Source organism: Cetorhinus maximus, chromosome 16, assembly GCF_964194155.1.
Source record: "Cetorhinus maximus chromosome 16, sCetMax3.hap1.1, whole genome shotgun sequence".
NCBI classification, from domain to species: domain Eukaryota; kingdom Metazoa; phylum Chordata; class Chondrichthyes; order Lamniformes; family Cetorhinidae; genus Cetorhinus; species Cetorhinus maximus.
The window spans coordinates 77,121,586-77,144,768 of NC_135894.1; the positions used below are offsets into that span (position 1 = coordinate 77,121,586).

Genomic DNA, 23,183 nt, shown 5'->3' on the forward strand with positions numbered 1-23,183 from the left:
ATGTTCATTTTGTATTGAACATGAAATCTGCTAATGTTTTAAAAAGTAATTTTTAAAGAAAGTTGCTTTGAAATTATTCCTTGATATATTTAATTGTGGGAGCTTGGTAATAATTGTATTACTTCTGCTAAAAATGGCTTTATCACAAAAAATAAGGATTTTCATCACAGTGTCAATCTATCTACCAACTGTTAAGTAACCCAATTTTAACTGACTGAAAATGACAAGAAAATATACAAACTATTTTCTAGTTCAATTGGGATACCATCGTCAGTTCCTTGGTAAATTTTAAAAAAATTCATTCAAAAACCTCTCTACACATATCTATTAGTATGCTTGCACTCAAAAGATCCGGCTTAATTGTAAAGCCTTCCTGTTGAAGACCTGCAAATGTGCACAATGATCGGAAGCTCTCCATGCTGTTTATTTCGCCCTGAGAGGTAATGAGCAATTTTGTGGGTGAACCTACTTCCAGTGCAATGTTTGCAAAACCAGCACAAACGACCATGGAGCCTCGATTTGCGCTGAGTGCAGTTTGCACTTGAAATGTTGCGATCTTTTGTGCTGTTTATTGCCAGCATCGGGTGAACTGCACCTGAAAACTGGTGTAATCGGGTAAAAGCTCCAGATCAGATTATCCGATTTATGTCCTCAATGCTGATTTATTTCCTCAATGCCGTTTGTGAAATCTGGCTTTATGAAAATTGGTTGTGGCGTTTCCTACATAATGAAGTATAGTCACTGTAGTAAAAGTGCTTCATTGTTTGTTAAAACACTCGGGGGATTTCCTGAGGATGTCAGAGGTGCAAGTCTTTTATTGAATTGAGAAATTTAATTTAAAGACCAGCACCTCCACCAATGGAGCACTGTTTTGGTGCTGCATGAAAGTGTCAGTCTAGATTATAGGCTGAAAGCCTGAAGTGGAACTTGAACCCACAAATTTCTGACTAAGCTGTGACCAACTGAACCAAGTTGATGCTCAGCCAATTAAATGTTTATAGCCATTAACATTCAATATAGCCTTCAAACATTGCTTTATTGGAATGTGGAGAAATCATTTTAGCAGCCACATAACCATGGTATGGTATACAAAATCTAATCAATCTGAGCTACACCCCAGACAATACTTAACTTGCAATTTTGTACCCATTGTTAATTTACTTCTGCTGTTTACCACAAGTTACCGCTGTTTGATTTAATTGGTGCAAGCTCTTCAGTTTTCATGACAATTAAAATAAATTTTGGAAAACAATGTAAATTCACAATCATTGCAGTTTGCTAATGCATTTAATATATGTGCTTTCTACATGACTGCATTACCACCAGATTCCTGTGGGTGGTGCTGCAGAACCATTAGTCTGACTTGGATGGTGGTTTTTATTCCAGTTTGGCACCCTTAACCCACTGGTATGATTTAAATGAAACCCAAATCTGAAGTTGATTTGGGCCTCCTGTCTGTTATCTTGGGCAGCTGCAATGTCGATATTGCATCCCTTTTAGGCCTGAACCAAAAATCTCCCCAATTGTGTTTTGCGTTTTTTTTTCTGCTGCTGGGGAAGAGAGATTGTGTAACAACCATTAATGAGCATTTTGAATCATTCCTTCCAGCTTTACTATACATTTCAAGCCATTTCTTTTCTGATTTAATTAAGAACCATAGTTTAAAATTGTATTCTCCAATACAGAATAAAATATTACATGAACTATGTCAGAAACTACGGATTAATGCCTCACTTTGGCTTCTGAGATTAGGATATAATTTTCCCTCCATTAGAAATGTGGCTAGAAAATTCCAATTGTACATTGGCTCTGGTGAAAGTGGGATGAAATGCTCATTAGAAACTGACAGAAGTAGGTAGAAAATTGTCTGTATGGATATGAAACAAAAATGGGTTGAACGCAGAAAATAAATACCACTAACCATTGGGTTATGGCATATTTGACCAGCAAAATGTGATCACCAAAGTTAATGCCGCTCAAAAATATTAACAAAATTGGGCCAACAGTGCCGATGAAACTGACTGCTGAAAAACAGTGCCGGTTACAGGCTAATGACTTGCACAAAGTGAAACAAATAGTTGCATTGAAAAGGCAAGGGAATTGAGGTTGACGTAATCCAACTGCCTTAAGGTGCCTAAGGTATTGTCGTGTGACCAGTGTCTGGATCAGGTCGCCTTGAGCTCATCTGCACTAATGGTAGTGCACAGAGGGAGGAAAAGATATATTACAGAACGGAGAGTTCTGTTCTGTTTTCAGGTTTTGTAAGTATAGCACTGGCAGTTTCCACCTTTTGACTTCCATGGCTGAGCTTGGCCACTGGGGTCTGGATTAAGGTTATTGCTCATTGGAAACAGATAAGGGGAGAAGGGAAATAATCAAATGGCTACTGTAAAACCATCCAACAGCTGGATCAAGTATCAGCAGGCCAGCTGCCTACCATCCAAATCTAGTAATGGTGTACAGGAAGGATTACCTAAAGTGGGGATAATTAAATCTTTAAAGAAAGTGACCAAAAAAATTAAATATTAAATTGTATAAGAAAAGTATGTTCAGTGCCGTGCTCTGTGGATAGAAAGACTATGCAATATATCAAGTACATTAATCTGAACTAAATCAAAGATCAGGGTCTGTCTTTAAACACTTTATCTTCTACCAAATTTATGGGTTTTTTTTTGTGTTTTTACCCCAGCAGTGTTCAGTGAGGTGCAGTTTTCATATGAATGCAAATGTATTCTTACGGTCAACTTTCATCTTTTGTAGATGTAAAAAGCAAAACAGTAACAATCCAGTTCATGGGCAAAATTGTGCTAGCATCAAAACTGAAGGTCATAGAACAATATTGGTTTCTAAAGATACAGAGTTAATTAATTCTTTCTTTACCCTCTGCCCACCCCCACCCCCCCCCCACCCCCCCACCCCCCCCACCCCCCCCCCACCCCAGCTCTAGTATCATTCCACAAAATATGGGAACTATTTTGATACAGCATCAAATGCAGATTAAAGCTGAGCTGCAGTGACTGATGAGGCCGCTACCTGAACTTTGGAAATGAGGATATCTGAGGGGGTGTGAGGGTAATGGGGAAACACTGATTTTTCAAACACAGGCTGACATTGCATTATACCAGTTATGTGCATACACTATGGATGGCTGGTGTGCACGTGCAACTTTTTACTTAGCAAGGTTTGCAGGTGGAAAAAGTCCTAGCATTCAAATAGATAAGCTTCATTTCATCTTTCTGATGTTAACCTAGCTAGAAGTACCCATTGGTGCAGTTATCCGGTGGGAAAAGGCATCTGAGAGGGAAAAAAATAGTCCTTGGTTAATTAATAGTAGTTGCCTTTCAGAGTAAGGAATGGTCATTACTTAACCGGGCATCAAGTTTGACAGTATTAAATATTTGCTAAGCTCTGGTAGCAAAGGAAATTAGCTCCCAAAACTGACCAGGAATAATATTTACAGTGCCATTCCTTTTCCTACATTTTTTTCAAATCACTTTCCAGGTCATTTGGTATCTTAATGTGGGAAGTAATGACATTGGGCCAGCAACCTTACCCAGCTCGTACCAATCTTGAAGTACTACACTTCGTTAGAACAGGAGGGAGGCTGGAGAAACCGAACAATTGTCCAGATAATGTGTAAGTATTAAGCTTAAAACGTTTTTTTAACGGAATCAATTGCAGGTCTTGAACTATATTCAGAAAGTAAAAATAATGGCGATATATATATATGTGGTGAATTCTAAATAAGTAGTTCTTTTATAACTTTAAGTATGTGCTTGTTGAAACTTGAAGCTTTAAGTAGTTTCTGCACTGGTGTGTTGAATAGGACACTTTATTTGAGGTGATTTACAGCGAGTCACATCTGCTGCTGGGGGAGATATTTTGCTCCGCCTCTTTCCATTTATTGCACACTCCGAGGTATGTAAAGCTGTGTTGATAATTATCAAAAGTCAACTTCTGGTTCGCTTGATCATTTAAGCTAATTGGTGTAGTGTCGGAATTGCAAACATAGATGCTAGATATCGATATGGCAGAGAGTGTAAGCAAGTGCCTTGCTGCTTTATATTCAGCTACAATATACGGGAACACCAAAATCTAACTGCCTGGGCTTTCAGCTTTCTTGGGTACAATAATGGTTATAATATCTTCCTTCCTGGTGTGCTATAATCTGTGCTCATTTGTCTCATCTTCGAAATAAGTTAAATCCATCTGAATGAATTTTTAAGACCATCATAGTAGTGTTCATATTCAGGTGACCACCTGTTAAGTTTGCATGTATAAATGTGGTTATATACTCACTGTCCTTGCTTGCCCCCTTTAGCCCAGCTTACAGTGGATATCATGATCTTTAGTACAAGAAGCACTCCTAGCACTTGTAATATGTACCTTTTAATGAAATAAACATAGTGTCAAAAACAACGTCCAAAACAAATGTTAGGACCATCACCTTTAAGCTCACTTTATAGTTAGCCTCGATTATCTCTCAGCCTTGAAGTTCCAGGGCTCACAGTTCCCTCCACACATGCACCCCCACCCACCTGCATCCCGTCCTCCTGAGCCCACTTCCTGCACCCCCACCTGCCTGCACTCATGTACCCACATTCCCTATTTGCCGATCCCCTGCCCAACCCTATCTAGAGGCACCTGCCCACATACTGAGGCACCCGCCCGCCCACTCGCATATCAATGCTCCATGTATGGGGACGTTCTCGGGCAACCCCAGGAAATTCAGCTAAGAGTAGGTGGAGGCTCTGTTATGATCCCCGAGATGGTTGATGATTTCATTCCGAAGGCACGTGGGCTCCAGGACTAAAAAAAACACACTGAGTTTTTCCTGTCTCAATTTTGGGGACATTGCTGGCTGAGCAACTGTTGGGCTGCTCCACCTTCTGCCAGGCAAGTGGTGGCAGGTACAGGCAGAAGCAGTCTTGCCCCTGTTACACACCTGAGGTTACCCCTGGATTTCGGACAGAGTCTCTGGGTTTGGGCTCAGGTTGAGGAGGGCTCTACTGTACCGCACTAGATCTGATTGTTTTCAGGGCCTTGAGTACATCCTGGTAGAATTGTGTATACTTATTGCACAGCAGAGGGCGTGCAAACTGTTTGAATGCAAGTTGTTTTAGAAAAAGAAGTGTGTTTTATTTCTGTTTAAGCCGCCTTCTAGCCTCTCAATGTTAAATGGCACAACTTTTAACAGAATTTCACTTTTGCTAAACTGTGACTACAACAGAGGTTGTAAAACACACAATACACTTAGAAGAAAATGAACAGCTGGAGTATTAATTTCCCTGCTTTAAACCTGACCATACAGTTTGTAGAGCCAGCATCTGCTGCAATCTCGATTGCATTAATTTCTAGATTTATGCCTGCAAGACTGCAGAGAGCTATTTTATGGAAAGCAACTAAGGAAATCACTTTTGTACTGCTAATGTATTCATTTGCCTGAAGTTAGCAGTCGTATGCCTTTCTAGCTGGAAGAAAATAGCAGGTGATAAAATAGGGAAAACTGTGAGGGTGGAGGATACTAAATTCAGGTATTTATTGTAGAGTAAAGTGGGTAATGCTTTGTTTGTGCTGGTGACTCCCAGTAACCATTTTATTGAGATTAATTGTACTCAAAAGATACTCATTTATGATGATTTGCGACCACGACATAGTTTATAAAGTAGAACACAAAACACGTGGAAATGAATCTCATTTTAACCTTGCACTACAAAAGATCAGCTACCTGAAATATTTTGAATACATCAAGAGCACAGATGCATGTTGCAGAGAGGCTGAGCTTGGATATCAAGGTAGTTAGGTTAGCATTGCCCTGGAACGTCAGAGACTGTGAAATGATCAGTGAAATGGGTACGATACTGCAGAGGGCTACAGTCCTGGAGTGAAAGCCTCAGAGATCTCTGTAACTGGAAACATTTGTCAGTATTTGTAATTCCACAATAAGTGGGTTCTCTGACATCGTTTTCAAAGTCGTCACGTATCTGTGTGAATTCCAAAGTAGGGCTATACATTATTACACGGAGAAGTGAAAATAGATTAACCTCCATCTTAGTCTTCATTTCCTCAGCTCCCCCTATGCAGCATGAATGGGAGCAAGTTATACAGTTCCATGTGCATTTTTTGAGAAGCTCATACAATCATAGTGCACGCTGCTATTATTCATTCTTTAGTAATTCCATTGCAGTTAAGTCATTACAAGCAATCAGAGTAAGCTCAGAGTGTAATTCCATATTTGGAAATGTCATGTGAGATGTCTAGTGCCACATTAAAATAAAATAAAGACCAAATTGTCTGGCTGTAGCTGGATTTAATAACTGGCACGCTGCCCAAGCTTTGTTGGGAACATGGGAAGGTCCTGCTTGTTATAGTTTCCAACGATGTTAGCCAGCAGGTGCATTCTTCCCTTTTCCTTGAACACGGTTCTCCCAAATATCACATTCTGCTGAGATTTTACTTTGACAGTTTAAATAGAGAAGTTACATTGGTTTGTTAGATAACTGGTAACTGAGAGTGATTTAAGATTACTTAATAGCCTCTGTATAATCACATGGAAGTCATTTTAGTCAGTTTATGCATCACCAGTTATTTACTGTGGGTGTGCGGGTATTTTGAACTTAGAGGCTGTGTCCAAAAGTTCCATTCCCCAACACCTTGTGTTAGTGTCGAGCACTCCCAGGTTAGATCAAGCAAAGCCACATGTAAGATAAAAAGCTGTTTCTAATCTGCTTCTGCTCAAACCTCAGAAGAGCGCCCCCTACTAACTTGTAAAACTTTTCTCATACCAGCTATTCTGTAGCTGCTTCAAGTGAGATTCTCTGTTAGTTCCCAATTGTACCGCAGGCTCATGTTTGCAACGCGATTGTAACTGCACAAACTCCGCCCACACGGGATTCCTGCAGCAGAAGGAGCGTAGCGGGTAAACACACCAAATTACGCAATGTTGAGCTCATTGATTAATTAAGCAGCTGTGAGGTTCACGCCGAATTTCTTGGCAGGGCAGGCAGGATGTCAGCCACCCTGCCGTTAAGCCTGGGCACGGGAGGAGGTCACCAGGGCACTCAAGTACCCATGGGATCCAGAGGAAGACTGTGTTGGAATGTCATGTCATGGGACGTGGGTGTCGCTGCCTAGTCAAGCATTTTGGTTGCCCATCCCTCAATAAGAAGGTGGTGGGGTGATGCCGCCTTAAACCTCTGCAGTCCATGTGCCGCGCTGTCAGGGAGGCACTGCAGGATTCTCACCCGGCCACAGCCATGGGCTGCGGAGTAGAAGGCAACTTTCAGGTGCTGCTGTTCCCCTGTGCCAGCTGCCCTTGCCCGTTTAGCTGGTAGAGCTCATGGGTTTGGAAGGCGACATCAAAGGGGCATTGGTGAGTTGTTGCAATGCATCTTGTTCATGCTATACACTGCTGCCACTCTGCATCGATTCTGGAGGGACTGAATGTTGAAAGTGGTGGATGGTGTGCCAATGGGCTGCTTTGTCCCATCAAGCTTGTTCAGTCTTTTTAGAGCTGCAGTCATGCAGGCAACTGGGGACTACTGTATCACGCTCCTGACTTGAGCCTTATATGTGGTGGTCAACAACTGGAGTATTAATTTCCCTGCTTTAAACCTGACCACAGAGTTTGTAGAGCCAGCATCTGCTGCAATCTTGATTACATTAATTTCTAGCTTTATGCTTGCAAAACTTGGGCAATCAGTAGGGCAGTTAGTAGCCACAGCATTAGGATCCAATGACCTTCTCTCTCATCAAACTTGCTCACATCCACCTATCTGTCTTTATGCAGGAGAAGACAGGCCACAACAGAAGAGAGAGAGGGAAAACAGGAGGTGGGATGCCAGAGCTGCATCAGAGCAGGGGGCAGAACTTGCAGGGAGGACAGAGACTGTGCCTACGCCGAAGGCGAGGTCGGCCTCTCCCATCTGTCCAGTGAGGAAGTATGAATTGATGCGAAAACTTTGGAAGGTGATTGATGCATGCGATGCTTGAGGCAGACCAGGCAGTCACTTATTCTCTCTTTTCTCCATTCCAAGTGCCAGCAGGAAGAGGAGAAGACCAACGTCCTCCTCAGAAGAAAGCCCCATTCCCTAGCCCACCTTGAAGGAGGAGGACGATGAGGGGCAGTTCTCACCTGTAGAGCTGACAGTGTTCACTTGCATCCTCCACCAGCACAGAGACACACACCTCAGTGGGTCGTAGTTCTAGTGTAGGCTTGGGCTCACAATCTGGTGGACACCTCACACACAAGTGTCCGCTGCAAGTGGAGGCAGTGAAAGCCAAGATCTCTGGCTCTCGGAGGACAGTTGGAGAAGAGGCACCTGCTAAGCCTGAGTCAGATGATGAGCCTCTGGAAGCAGCCATAGACACATTGCTGGGAATTCAAAGAGAAACAGGGGAACATCAGTCAGAGGTGCCAGAAGTCTCAACGGAGTGGCACGAGAGATTGAGGAGTCTGTCCATGTGCCCTCTGAAGTCGTGGCTCCAGCATGTGAGCATATTGAAGTCTCCATGGGGATGATGGCGGACACAATGGAGACCCTAGCCCAATGGAAAGCAAAGCTTCTGGATGATAAGTGCTCAGAACTGCACACCAACGCAGAGGTCCTGGCTGTATTCTAGCGGTGCCTAAGTGAGAGGAGGAATGGGGTCCCTCAACCTCTCTCCAGATGCCTCTTCTCCTCAAGGAGTCAGGGAGGGGCCCTTGGGCACCCAAAGGGAGGAGGAGTTTCAGCTGGGCGCCCTGGGGGCATCCACCCAGGACAGTCTGGGTGTTCAGGCACTCCAAATCTGCTCTGCCTGTGATTCCATCATCTCCATCTGGTCAGGTTGAGGAGGGTGCATCTGCCCCTGAGCAGGTGGCCCAAAGAAGGCCAGGACCTCCAGAGGAAGTCCGCCAAAGCCATCACAGACAAGACAGCATAGTAGTCAGCAGGCTGCCTTCACTTCTGCTGTGGATGTCAGGAATGCACTCTGATGAAGTGGTAGGGTTAGAAAAGTTAAGTTCTGAATTCGCACGGGTGGCATGGGTGTACAATCATTGTATATAGTTTTGATGCTTGTAAATGTGTGTTCACTCGTACTGCTTGGAAGTTTCTTGGATTTTTTGTTGCTGCTAGTTGCTTTCAAGGAACTTGTGTACTCCGTCCCTTCCAGGTGAAGGACATCCTGGGGGACCAAGGTTGAGTCTTCCTCCCCTTTACACATGCTAGCATATGGATCGATGGCTCTTTGGCAAGGCTAATGAGAGCCTTGTTTGGGGCATCACTTCTAGCGCTAGCCTGCTTACCCCCACAACCCAGGAGAGTCCACAGATAGGCCTTTGACTTGCCATAATGGAAAGACCATCCATGTGAGACCTTGTCAGGCATACCCATCAATCCAGGAGGATGGAGGTTTGCAGTTGCGAGCTGGCAGCCATTCCCCAGCATGGCTCTTGAGGCCATCCACCTCCCTCTCTCCCTTCATCCCTCAATCTGACAATAGTGGAGGGCTTATGACTCAGAAGGAGTGGCAGCTGAACACCCTGCTGGGATCTGGTAGCTTTGAGAACCCTCTGGGCCTGTGAGCTTCACCATACTGTTAGGATTTCAAATGACCACAGCAATCTTTGTTCCCATTATTGTTAGGGTGATCCTTTAAGTGTTCAGTTGTGCTGACCTTGAGCTGCCCTCACCTGAGAGGACCCTCCTCCCAACTGACTTTTTTTACATTCGAACATCGAGGGAGTTGCCGTTCCACTGAGCTGCCTTGGTCAGGAGGTTTAGCACCTATTCCAGCACCTTTTACCCCCTCACTGGTCACCCACCAACTCCCCCCCCCCACCCCATTACTATTGACCCCCCCACCCCTGTTGTGTTAAACCTCCCCTCTGTTACCCTAAACCTCCCCTCTGTTACCCTTGAACCACCCTGGAACCTGTAATGATAACACTGCAAATGCCTTTCCTTCCCTCCTCGCAGAGGCCATACGCGTCACCGTTCCATTGCCCACCCTGACCCTGCGCACTCCTCTTTTTCCATGCAACATTTTTTGTCTCCCCCCATGACCCTCCCGACCAATATTACACCAGAAAAACCCGAAACCTCGCCCTCCCCCCACGCGCTACTGCATCCCACTTCTGCCTTTAACTGTGACCGTACCCTTGCGATCTCAGCATCCTCAGTTTGCCTCCCAAGACTCTGATATTGACTCCACCCAAACTGACCTATAACCCATTATACCACCACTTCACTCATGCTCCCCCTTGCAGAGTCGCCATTCTCCATCCAACCCACCCCCTGACCTCTCAGTCGATTCCCCCATTACTTTGTTTGTTCCAACCTTCCCCTCCACTTCCTTCATGTGTCCTGACTGCACCCCTCTTCCTTCACCTGTTCTGACTGCAGCCCCCCCACTTCGCCTGTTCCGACCGCACCCACCCGCCTTGCTTTGCCCCATCTGACCGCACTCCCCCTTGCTTTGTCTGTTCCGACTGCAGCCACCACCCCCTTTCTTCGTGTGCGTACCATCTGCCTGATATATTGCCAGCACCCAGGAGAAGAACAGTGCCAATGGTAAAGGTAGCGTCTACTGGCAGGTAAGTGAAAGAGATCTTTTGCGCCGGGTGCAGATCAGGAAACAGAACAGTCCGATTTTCCTGCCGGCAGGGCAGAAGATTTCACAAGGATGCAAAATTCCGGCCTGTAGCTCTGTTAGTGAGCATTCATGACATGCAAATTATGACCTCGACATTCACCAGTGGGAAAGGCAACCCACCTCGGAAGTGCTGAGGGGAAGATTGATACTTGCTTTCCTGCCTGCAGGATTTTGACTTTTGGCTTCACTCCCAATTTTCCAGGCTTGCCCACAACGATCCTGCTGCTGGTGGGACTGGAAAGTTCTGCTTCTAGTCTGTTAGCCCCTCGTGGTGTGCAATGCTCTTTAAAGGCCATAACCATCTTTAGATCAGCTGATTGGGTGGTTATTCGCCAATAATGCGAAGATTTTATGGGATGCCACAACACGTGTTGAGGGGCCAGGGGCGGCATCCTCACCCACACTTACTGGCCATGAAGATCCTGCTGATGCCAACCCAGGATTCAGGAGCAGAACTTTGGTCACTGTTCATCAGGACTGCCTGGCGTGGGGTTTGAACCTTGCACCCCCAGATGATATGTCAAACTAAAGGCTAATGCTGGAGGTGATGTTTATCTCATTGGGTTGTCGACTTTTATTGACCATTTTGCAAAGCTGTCTTATTGGCAGAAGGGGCTTTCATTTATCAGTTTAGGCCAGGTTTATATCCAGGTCCTGGATGCCAGTGGTTAATCCCAGTGTTCTTGAAGGTTTAAATGAAAAAAAAAACCTTTTTCAGAAAAATGCAGGTTATCATGACTCTTAGCTGAGCAGCAAATTGAAGTGATTTAGTAAAACTATTATTGATGCTGTGGGTAGGATTTCTCGGGACCTGACAGGGAGGTGGAACTGGAAGCGGGTGTTTAGAATTCAGCAAAGGAGGACCAAGAGATAAGGAGGGGAGAAATAGAGTATGGGAGTAAACTTGCAAGGGACATAAAAGCGGACTGTAAAAGCTAAGTATGTAAAAAGAAGATGATTAGTGAAGACAAATGTAGGTCCCTTATAGTCCGAAATGGGAGAATTTATGATAGAGAACAAGGAAATGGTAGAGCAATTAAACAACTACTTTAGTTCTGTCTTCATGGAAGAAGACACAAATAATTTTCCAGAAATGTTAGGGAACCAAGGGTCTAGTGTGAAGGAGGAATTGAAGGAAATAAGTATTACTAAAAAAAATAGTGCTGGAGAACTGTGGGGGGGGTGGTGGTGGGGGGGGGGGGGCGGGGGGGGGGTCTGCTGCGTCAGACCTGCTAAGTATTTCCAGCACTTTTTTATTATAAACTAAAATCAACATTGACTAAGCATTATTTAGTAGGCTACTAATACACTATACCACATGAGCTTGTCTCCAGGCACAGCTCACAGGAGGCCTCATTCCCCTCTCCAAAATACTTCATTTTACCTTGAATTAAAGAAGACAGTTTAAAACATAACTGTCTTATAAAGCCATAACATCTTCCCCTAAAAAATGAAAAATTATTGCTGTAATTATTTTTCTACAACACTGAAAAATATAACATTGTAAATGCTTTAACCATTAATTTACTACATACAGTACAGGTAATACTCTTTGCTCTGTTGCCACATTTCACCATTACACATCTTGTCTTGGCAACATGACAAGGCTTAACCTGTCACAACCAATCTCATGTGACAATTCAGATTTAAAGCCCAGTTTGCGTGAGTTCTTAAGAGTTCCAACTCTCTTGCAAATAAGAGTCAACTTTACTACAGGTAGTTTTGCTTTCAGTCATCTATTGCAGAAAATATCTTTTCTCATTTCACATAGTTTTTACAGCTTTTTCATGTCCTGGGTTAGAAAATTGTATACTTGGTTTGGTCGAGTTAACTTTGTCAAGAACAACATTATCATCATATTGACCTTTTAGCACAATCTTTGAACCACCCTGTTCAGGTTTTAACATCTGATCCCCATCCTCTTCCATGTCTGCAAGTTTTTTAATGTCCAAGTCTGTAAAGAAAGTCTCAACCAGCCGCACATTCCGATTATCCTCATCTTGCTTAAATTCAGGATTTTTTTTACCTTTTAAGTTTGTTTTCATGATGTGATCCTTTGCTTATTTTAGCTCTGTTTACTTTTGTGTAAGCATTTCAGTCTTTTGCCGCGTAAAATCCTCTTTAGCTGCTTTAAGAAAATGATTATGCTGATGATCAGTCAAAAAAAATCTTTACTCCTTTCAAGTCAGTTCATGAATTCTTTTAAATTCTTTTTGCTTTTCACCACCTCATTCAGCACAAACTTTGTCTAGTTCATCTCCAAAAATTTTCCAAGCAGGAGCGATTGCTTCACTATTCTGAAGTTTTAATTTCCATTTGCAGCTCTATTGCACCCTTATCAGTTACAGTGGAGCCATTCTGTTTAAAAGCAGTGCTTTCCTTTGAGTACTTCTGCTATCTGCTTTGTCACCTCTTGCTAAGGTTTTGCCTGCATGTTTAATTCAGACATCTTCAATTCGTCTCCAATTGCTATTAACTCTGTCAGTTTGATGCTGCAATGTCCTTTTAACATTAGCAGTGTGAGCTTTCAAATCTTTGGACAGATCTTTGGTTGAAACAGTAATTTCCATAGCAGGATTACAGTATGTCGTGGATTTTTCTATGTAGCTTGATTTCTCTTGTACATTTTCAGTTTCAAGCGCTTCACTAGGTTTTTCTGAAATCACTGGAAATGGTAATACCTTTACCGCAGCCAAGTCATTTACTAATTTAACACCAACACCCTTTATTAGCGAACTTAAGCACAACCCATACAATTGCAAGACCAGAAATTAAACCATGTTTAAATTAACTCTCTACAATGGAATAGAAAAACAACTTTTATAAATACGTTTTTATTTAGTGAATTTTCTGGAGGGAAATGACTCTCACCTGCCAACATCAGAGAATAGGCTGATGCCATATCTCTCAAAAAAAGGAATGACTGACTTGCCTGCTATACTGGACAAAAATGGGGTCACTTCACTCTTAGACACATGACTTATATAACTTTCTATATTCTGATATACTCCAACAGTAAGTACATTCAAAGCTACTTGTTTTTCACAAGCTGCATCTACTAGTGCAGCATTTTCTGAAGAAATGCAATGCAACCCTATAAATGCTATAGGTTTTTCTTTTAATTTCCAACAGTCCACTTATACATGCCCTCTCGTGACAAAATAACGTAAGTCTGCTTGAGTCATACTTATCCTCCATAATGTCATTTTTATTCCTCTGAGGAGTATCTGTCTTCTCATTTTTGCTATCTTGTTCACTATAACAGGACCAGGATTTTTAGGATGGTGGGGTTTCAAGTTCTGCTATGCGAAGAGTCAGCAGGGAACGCAACCCTGCTGACATTGCCTGCCCTGCAGCCTTTTCACGCTCCAATGAATATTAATTGGCTGCAGGAGGGTCTTCCGCCCCTTACTCAGGAGAAGTCCCACCTTAGACAGCTGCTGGCCAATCTGATTCACCGGCAGCTCTCTAGCCCCTACAGCACCAGAAGCTGTAGTGGACTGGACTGGGACTACATGTAGTCCCCAGCGCCTAAATCCTGGGATTCCAGGAAAAAGTAAGTTTTTGGGGACCTCACGGGGAGAAAAGCAGACGCCTGGGAGTGGGGGCTGGACAGTGGGACAGGAGCCTAAACCTGAGGCGAGTAACTCATTTCCTGCCAGAAGCCTAAATCTGATTATTTTCAGATATTTCCCCGATATCCGGGAACAATTCCTACCAGCCTAAAAATTGAGGCTGGTCAGGAAACAGCCCTTAAGTGGTTACTAATTGGCCAATGAAGGGCCTCCATTGGGGCAAGGGCAGGCAGCCTGTCTGAGACCTGGGCCCCCCCAGTGTAAAATTGCTGAGCCATCAGGGCAGGCGGGAAACCCCTCCATGTTATTTCACGCTAACCCCTAGCCTACGACCCTGCTGGCGGGAAGCGTAAAATTCAGGCCCAGAGTTTGGTTCATTAGACTTCTTCACTCTTCAGTTTCGCTGTGGGTTTGCGATTAACGGCTTACTGCTGACATGCTTGTGAGACAATTTCTAATCGTCAACCATTATGGCAGTTGTTCTTACCTTAGAAAATCTGTGGTCTTCCAGGTGAGACCTTATTCCCAAAGGGAGACTATTTTAAAATTCTTGTTCAACCTTCATAGACCTATAGCACCAATTAGATATAATTGCCTTTTCTCTAGCAAATTCCACAAAAGTATGACCCTGTTTCTTCTTTAAATTTCTAAACTTCTGTCCGTAAGCCTCTGGCACTAACTCATAGGTATGAAAACAGCAGCTTTCACCATATCATAAACACCGGACTGTATCTCTGAAAGAGATGCGTACACATCTAATGCCTTCCCCATGAACACACACTGCAATAACATCATTTGGCTTTCTTTTCACCATTGCAGCTTTGTAGCAATTTTCTCAAATGACACAAAATACATTTCAACTCCTTTCTCGCTGAATTTAGTCACTGAGGGAATATTCCTTGTCAAATGAAAAGCAGGAGTTAAATCTGACTCATTGTCAAGTTTTCTTGCCACACTCTGTTGTGTAATGTAAGCTTTTCTTTGTCGTGATCAAGTTTGTTCACTACTTTTTCTCCCTGGGATTCGAGGTTTTCCCTTTCTAATTTTTCTTTTGCTCTTTCTCTTTGGAATTCAGGTTTTGCAATTCTCTTTTTTTCCTCTTTGGAATTCTAATTCAAGTTTTTGCAGATACCTTATTTTCTCTTCCCCCCCGGCCCCCCCTCCCCCCTTTCTAATTCAAGTTTTTTTAATTTCTCTTTCTGATTCAAGGTTTTTCATTTCTCACTCTTTCTCAAATTCAAGTTTTAGCCTTTATCTCTTTCCAATTCAATTTCTTTCATTTGTAATTAAATTCTAGCTAACTCAACTTGGGTGCTATCAGGATCACCCTTTTCCTCCTCAGAGTTCAAATGTTGAGCCAATCCTTCAACAACCTCTACCTTTTTAGCCCCTAGTTTTAAATCTACTCTTAGTTTCTCGACCACTGCCTTCAAATTAACATTTGTTAACTATTCTAAGGCATCAACAGCCAGGTCTTCTATTTCCAGAAATGCCTCAGTATTGAATGTAGCCATGTTAGCCGTTCACTTCATACAGCAAAAATAACTCTGAAATCTTGTTAGTTTAAACTCTAGTAAAATTCCAGGGTACTTGTTTTACAGCCTCTGGATTCATATGCTGGGCGAGCCCTCAATTTGTCATGATCTTTGTGAGACCAATACCTTTTTTAAAAAAAAGATATACATTTTACATTAACCAAAGCAAAGAATCAAATGACTAGATTTCACATTTTCAGAATTTTACTGTAACAAATAAACTAAAGTCAACATTGACCAAACATTAGGCAACTAATTCAACTACAGAAAAGGCATTATTAACTTTTTAACACAACCAAAAACCCTGTGCCACATCAATATATTACACTGCACTCTCAGCAGAAATGTAGTCCTGTATTTAAAATCCCAAGCTCCTCCTAGTTTTAGCAAGATCTCTTCTCTCTGTCCAGCCAGGGTGAATCTTGCAATATCCTTTTAAACAAAGTCTCCTTCACTCAACCTTATGAACATAATTAAATAGACTTCCTGTAGCAAGGTGTTCTCTGGTGATTCTGTCGTCTTTAACTGTTCACAAGCTTCATTTCATCAAACAGGGGATCTGTCCTCGCCAATGCTTTGCTTGGTGATTAACTGGAAAATGGTCCATTTTCCATGCTTGGCATAGCAGCACCTGTTGTGGGTCATCTTTCTCAAATCACTTTGGTGACTGTCTGAGTCTGAGTTTGTATGCAGCAAGAGCAGCTGCTGCTTTTGTGTCCAAGTGTTAAAGCCTACACCTTAATTTCAGTAAGTTTTGACTTGGGCTCTTGTTTGTATGGCAACCAGGTCATTTGGGCCTGTCCCTGGGTGGATTTAGTATGACATCACATGGGCTTGTGTCTGGGCAGATTTTGTAGGAGTTCACATTCCCCACTCCAAACGACTTCACTTTACCTTGAATTAAGGGAGACAGTTTAAAACATAACCATTTTATAATGTCCAGCGGTCATAACATATTCATATTTGTTTTCCTTAAAAGGCCGTCTGTTTTGTAGTTGGTAAATGCACCAAGTGTGGTCCAGCATCTTTGTTGTTTTAATTCATCGTGGCCTTCGCTTTCATTAAGACAGCTCTCCACATTTTCTTAAACCCAATCTAATCTAATTTTGTTCACCCCTCTATATATCTACTGATCTGGATGATGATGAGTGGAGGCATGCATTGCAGCCTGAACAAGGGATCGACAATTTCTGCTGAATCTTACACAGCATTGTCCTGTAAAAGGGCCTTACAGTAGAATAGGCAGGACAGGATGGGCAGCAATAACCCGTAAGAAGAAGATGGAAACCTGGGCCCAGATTTTCATCTGGGTTCGTGAAAAAGTGGGTAACGCAGTTTTGCGCCTCCCAAATCACATTTCCAGCTGATTATTACTTTCCTGGGACTTCATGCTTTCACTGAAGGGGCTGTCTCTATGTGCGATTTGCACAACACTTCTAGTTCTGCAACTTTTTGGGTTAATATATGCCAATATACTAAGATGAAAAGAAGTGCTCAGACCAGTTCAGATTGAGTTAATTTTCTGTTTCAAAACACTTTGTAATTGCCTGGGAATACATTAATTTAGCCCATTGGCCTTGGAACTATTTCCTCTCCATCACTCATTCTATATTAACATTTACTTTGAGGTGAATACTATAGCTCGGTTTCAAAGTTTTAGTGCAGGAAGTCAAACTCAAGTGCATAAAAATGGATGTAATTTATTCAATTTTGTGTGTGGAAACTTATTTCTACTTTGAGTGTAGTTATACTATTGTGCTTATGCCATTGCCAAACCGTTTCCAATCTGGAACTATATAAGTGTGTCAATAGAATTAATTTAGCACATCAAACTGTTCTGCAATGTAGAAATTGCTACTGAAGGTAAAAAATATTTTAAAAAAAATTTGTGATGCACTTAGTCATGCTTGAGGAAAGTGAAGGCTTGGGTACATGCAATACCTTGTAAATCAGGATTTTACTATGCTGATGTTCAGCCATTTTGAACAGTAATTGTACACTGAACAGCTGGAGTAACGAAGTCTGGGAGATTTACACAGTAAGGGCTAGATTTTGTGCTGCCCTGCCAGCAGGTTTGAGGGCTGGGGAGTTTGTTAAAATTCAGCTGGTGGTTTGTCTGCCCCTTACCCACCTGCCTGCACTGCACCCCAGTTATAGCAGTGGCAGAAGTGGCATCAGGCAGCCCACCTGCCAATGGGCCGGTTGCAGCCCTTGTGGGCTGGTGATGGGTGGGTGGTGGGCAAATCAGAGGTCCCCCTCAAGGTTTTACACCACCTCCCATCCAGATTGCCCACTTCCCATGGCCTCTAAAACCTGTTATGGCAGGTGGATGGTAAATGCCAAGCTGCCCAAACCCCAGAGGGAAACTTGAAGCAGCTGCCACAACTACTTGCGATTTGTACTTTTATTGAGATGCTGACTTTGAATTCCGTTAAAAGAAGACAACCAAGCCTTATTGGTTTCTTACAAAGCTAAGTTAAACCTTTATTAATAGAAATGATTTTAAGCACATACATAGATTTACAAATTACTACTATGATAACTTATAAATCCCCTAATTAATCTAACTCCCAGTTACACTTTGCTTAAGACAACAGTGAAACATGTAGATTTTAAAAGACCCAGGCAAAGTAACACACAATACCCAGAACAGTCGAATTCAAAGTGTGCTTATCTCAGCTTCAGTTCTTTGTAGACAGCAGCTTGAGGCTTAGATGCTGGAGGCTCTTCACACTTGTGTTAGATCTTAGGATGCCTGTCCTTACACACAGCCTTCTCTCCTTTATACACATTTTGCCCTTTGAATGCAAATTCTATTGTTTCACTGTCTTTGGACTTTTACCCCTCAAATAATAAAAATCCATCAAAGTACCAATTTTACCAGTAATCGTTGGGAAAAATAAACACACTGTTTCTTAACTTCTCCTGGCTATGTGAAACATTTTACACCTCGGTTTACCTACTTAACTTTTCAAACCTAGCTTATCTTCTGTTACATCAAAGCCTTCAGACCAGCTGCCTTTAATTCAATTAAGTCCGTCTCTTATATATATATATATATACACACACACACACACACACCCACCCCTATAGAGACAGACCCCAGTATTACTCTGCTTTACAATAAATTCCAATAACATTATGACAATTATTATATCTTCCTGACAAACTCCAGGTGACCAACCCCTTACCCCCGCTCCCCCCCACCACCCCCCCGACAACTTGCCGGGGCTTGCCTGCTTGGCACCCAGTGAGACTCCCATACACCTACCCAAATCCCAATCTAACACTGCATGAGTTTGTCCTGACGTTCTGGAGCTTCAGGCCTCTTATTGGCTAGCAACACTCAGGGGGAGGGATGTATTGTTCCTGAGGGATGAAATTTCTGCCTCCGGCCAATTATATGACTGCAGGGCAGTGGGTGTTCCCCTTGGTTGGCTCCTCTCCAGCTTTTTAGCCTCATACAGTGACTGTACAGCTGTCTACAAAGTATTAAAGGATCATTACTGCAGCTGTGCCATAATTTCTTGCTGTTTGATCATTACCCCTGCTGAAAGTTTTACTTCAGGAATCATCCTGTTCAAGAACACACCTTTCCAGTTTCAATAATTCATTCATATTGAGAAAAACTAGTCCTTTCTTACTTTTCTTTCAAGGAAATTATAAATTTTGAGCAATGCTGAGTGAACAAACTGCAAAAATTAAGTTTAATATTGCTGGGATTGATTACTGATATTGCTCAGTTTACTTATTTAAAATTTACCATTCAAATGAGAATTCCCATTGCTCATCAACCTGAGCCAAATTTTCTGCTTTGGCCACAAAACACGATATAATAACTCATTTTTTTTACCTTTCACAAATGCTACATGGAGCAATGGGAGTAAATCCGTTGCTTTGTAGTACAGAACTTGAATATTGCTGAAAAGAGAGACTTGTCGCTGAAGCTTTTTGTCTTGCACTCATTAGGACAAACAAGAATGGCAAATTTCAAAGGACCACAACAATTTGTACTACAGGAGAAAACATGTTTTCGGTACCCTTTCCTCCTTTAGTATAAATTATTGTAATTGTTTGAAATTTGGCATTCTTGTGTTTGTCCTGATGAGTGCAAGATGAAAAGCTTCAGCAACATGTCTCTCTTTTCAGGAATATGGAGTAAATCTGTTAATTAACACCTTATCCATCTACTCTTTTGCTGGACATGAAGGATCCCGTGCCACTTTCTTGAAGGTGAGCAGAAGCATTTTCCTGCTGGACTAGCCAACATTGTATCCCTCAACCAGCACACTAAAACAGATTACCATGTAGCTATTTGTGGGAGCTTGCTGTGTTCAAATTGGCTGTAGCATTTCCTACATTACAACAGTGTTACTATTCAAAAGTATTTGGATATGGTGAAATGCCTTGGAGCATTCAGAGGTCACAAAAGTTGTTACATAAATTTCTGTTTTTTTTAACCTTAGCAAACCAATCAGTCCAACTATATGTACCCTTTTTAGAGAGTTCTGTCAGTCCTTATGTACTGTCATCATAATTGCCTCTGTTCGCATGATATAACTTGGTGGCTTCTTGCTTGCAACTCTGAGCCAAAAATTGGAATTTTAGGTGGTGATTTTCTTCATAATTTCTGGTGTAGAAATGCCAGGCACTGCAGTTAATCTGACTGCTTCTCACAAGGTCATATACCAGCAGACATTGAGTGAAGTTCTATTACTTCTGTTTCTCTGGCTGAGTGCTATGTTCTGCTGCCCTCCATGTACAGTTGGAGCTCAAGTGGCCATAATTCCTGACAAGTTTGTATTAAAGAGTGAAGTGAAATAGCCAAGCATTGTTGCTGTCGTCTTTATTTGTCCCTAGTCTGCCCTTGAAGTCTTCTTGAAGGATTCAGAGGTTCATGCATGATCCAGCTGCTTACACCAGTTCTAAACCAATGAATGCACCAATCAGTGTCTAAATATGCAGTCGTAGAAAGTGCATGTAACTCTCTCCAAATTCTGCTGGCAGATGCAACATCTTTTTAAAAAAGGCAACACCTTTTCAAACAGTGATCTAACTAATTTTGAGGAAATTCTAGGTGGGGTGACGGTCCCTGTGAGCAAAGAACAATCTCTCCTGCTGTAAAAGGCGAAACCTTAGGTGAACAACATTAGGCCACTTAACTTTGGAAGGTTACACATGTATTAAATGCAGAAAGGGAGCAATTGACATTCCTGTTTGAAATGTGTACATACTGTTAGATTGATGGAGATTATAGTGTACTTTGCTCCTTTCACCCTTCCCCTATTTGTTAAATGTACAGATAGCACGATTTGCAGATGCAATACTGAAATTATTACAAGAACCCCTGCCTCCATTACCCAAATGCCACTTGTAGCTGATTGATTTGTAATGTCTCCACTGCCTGATTCCAGCTGAAATGGGGGCAATCTATTTTACTGGGAAAGGGTAAGATATAGAAAATGATATGCCCCCCAGCCTGCACGGTAGTTATTGCTGTTACTTGCTGCCGTGCCATATTTCCCCAAATCCATTACATTTGTCACAACTTTTAATTAAAAGATGCAGAGTTAAGTTTTCATGTTATCTCTGGGAATATTTAAATATGAGGAGTATGAGACTGGACATTGGAGGAAACAGGGTGGAGAAGATCACAAATGATCTGGAAAAAAAATAGACAGGCAGGAAGAAAGGTCACGAGAAAAAGAAACCCAGCAATGCAGGAAAGCTGCAATTTAAGATGTAATCACTGAAAGTTTTAGTATGAGCTGAGGATAATTTAAGGTGGACTGGGAATCTGTTTCAGAAAATAGGTAATGTCTGAAGCGATTGGAAGGATGAGGATCCATCATGTATATGTTGGCAGTAATGATGCTAGAAGTGGGCACAAGTTTGTAAACTTCCTTTAATTTACCTGTATTCTGTGTGTGCGGACAATCTCAAATCAGAAACGTAACCATGCAGTAGTGCCAGTTCAGCTGATAGTTGGCTTCCAAGCTACCGACTCCAACTTAGCTTGCTTGAAAAGTGTTGTGGGCACAGTTTTTTTAAGGTTTAAAAAAAAATCCAAGGAAACGGAGCGGGGAATGATTTTTAAAAATGATCTTTCTCAGACTTTCTTCCGCATCATCACTTGGGGGTCTCTGTATCATGTAGCAAACCTTACCAAAGAGCACTTGCTCCTGTCATTTTACTGAAGGCAATCGATGGGAGATATGGAAAGCCAGCCTTTTTGTTGGCCTGTTTCTTTCTCTGTTTCCATAAGATTTTCCTGACAGACTCCCTCTAGAATGTATTCCCCCCACCCTGGACAGGAGTGCTATAAGTAGCCATCTTAATTAATTTGGGTGGAGAGGCAGGGCACTCATCCTCTTTCTGAAAATGGCAGAGTAGTCCTCAATCTCACCTAATGTGTGTTCCGTTAATTCTTTCAAATCTAAATTTGAAAATCCTTGTTGCTGGAGATTTTTAATTGCTGTATAATGGCTTTTCGGGAGTTTTGAAAATGTCTCAAAGGAGTTTAAAAGATGTTTCCACTCCAGTTACAATTGCGGATAAGCTAAAGATCAATTTACAATGCTGGTTTATTCTTGTTTGTTCCCCAACAGTGCTCTTTTCATACATCTTTTTAGATCTTTTCTAATATTTCTGTAACATTGGCCTGAATATTTTGAATCGAGGGGTTTCTCTTCCTGCCATCCAAAGAGTTAGCGGGGACCACATCCCTGCTGACATTATTTGCCCTGCAACTATTTCCCGCTCAAATGAGCATCACTTGGCTGCAGACAGGACTTTTGCCCCTCACTTGGGAGGAAGTCCCGCCTTAGGGAGCTGCCAGCCAATCTAGTCCCGGCAGCGATAGGAGCTGCAGCGGATAGAAGAGGTCGTGCTTCAACATGCCAGAGCTTAAGTCCTGGGACTGGATGGCAAGGTAGGTTTTGGGGGTCCCAGGGCAGGGAAGGCCTGGGGGGTGGAAAGTGGGCATTTGGGATTTTGGGAGAGAGGTCAGGGGTTGCAGGGGGGACACCTGAATTCAGAAAGGGGGCTTCTGATCGAGGCAGCCTCCCCATGCCCCACCCTACCCGCCTGAGATCTAAGACTGTTCATTTTCGGGCTTCCCCCATGCCAGGTAAATCCTCCCGCCAATCTAAAAATGGACCACTTAAGGGCTCAATTGGGGCAAGGTCGGTGACCCAGCATAAAATTGCTGTGAGGTCAGGGCAGGTGGGAGCTCCAGAGGGAATCCTGTTCCTTCAATTTCAAAAACCCGCCGGTGGGTGAACGAGAAATTCAGGCCGTTGTCTTATAAAACCCTGGTAAACAGTGAACAGTGTTCAATCATCATGCTGCTTAATAGATTTGTAAGCTTTACCAGCATGGTGTAGAACAGTTTTTAAAATTCTATAGGATAATGTTTTCTCTGGTAAATGAGGTC

At 42.5% G+C, this 23,183-nt stretch overlaps 1 protein-coding gene across 1 annotated transcript in view; it reads left to right on the forward strand.

The window, feature by feature from the left end:
- The window catches only part of LOC144691728 (proto-oncogene tyrosine-protein kinase ROS-like), a 119,180-nt gene that overhangs the window by 39,961 nt on the left and 56,036 nt on the right, over nucleotides 1–23,183 (forward strand). Inside the window, exon 12 of the mRNA XM_078560133.1 lies at nucleotides 3,502–3,636. Within this exon, the coding sequence (XP_078416259.1) occupies nucleotides 3,502–3,636 (135 nt within the window). The remainder of the gene's footprint in view (nucleotides 1–3,501; nucleotides 3,637–23,183) is intronic.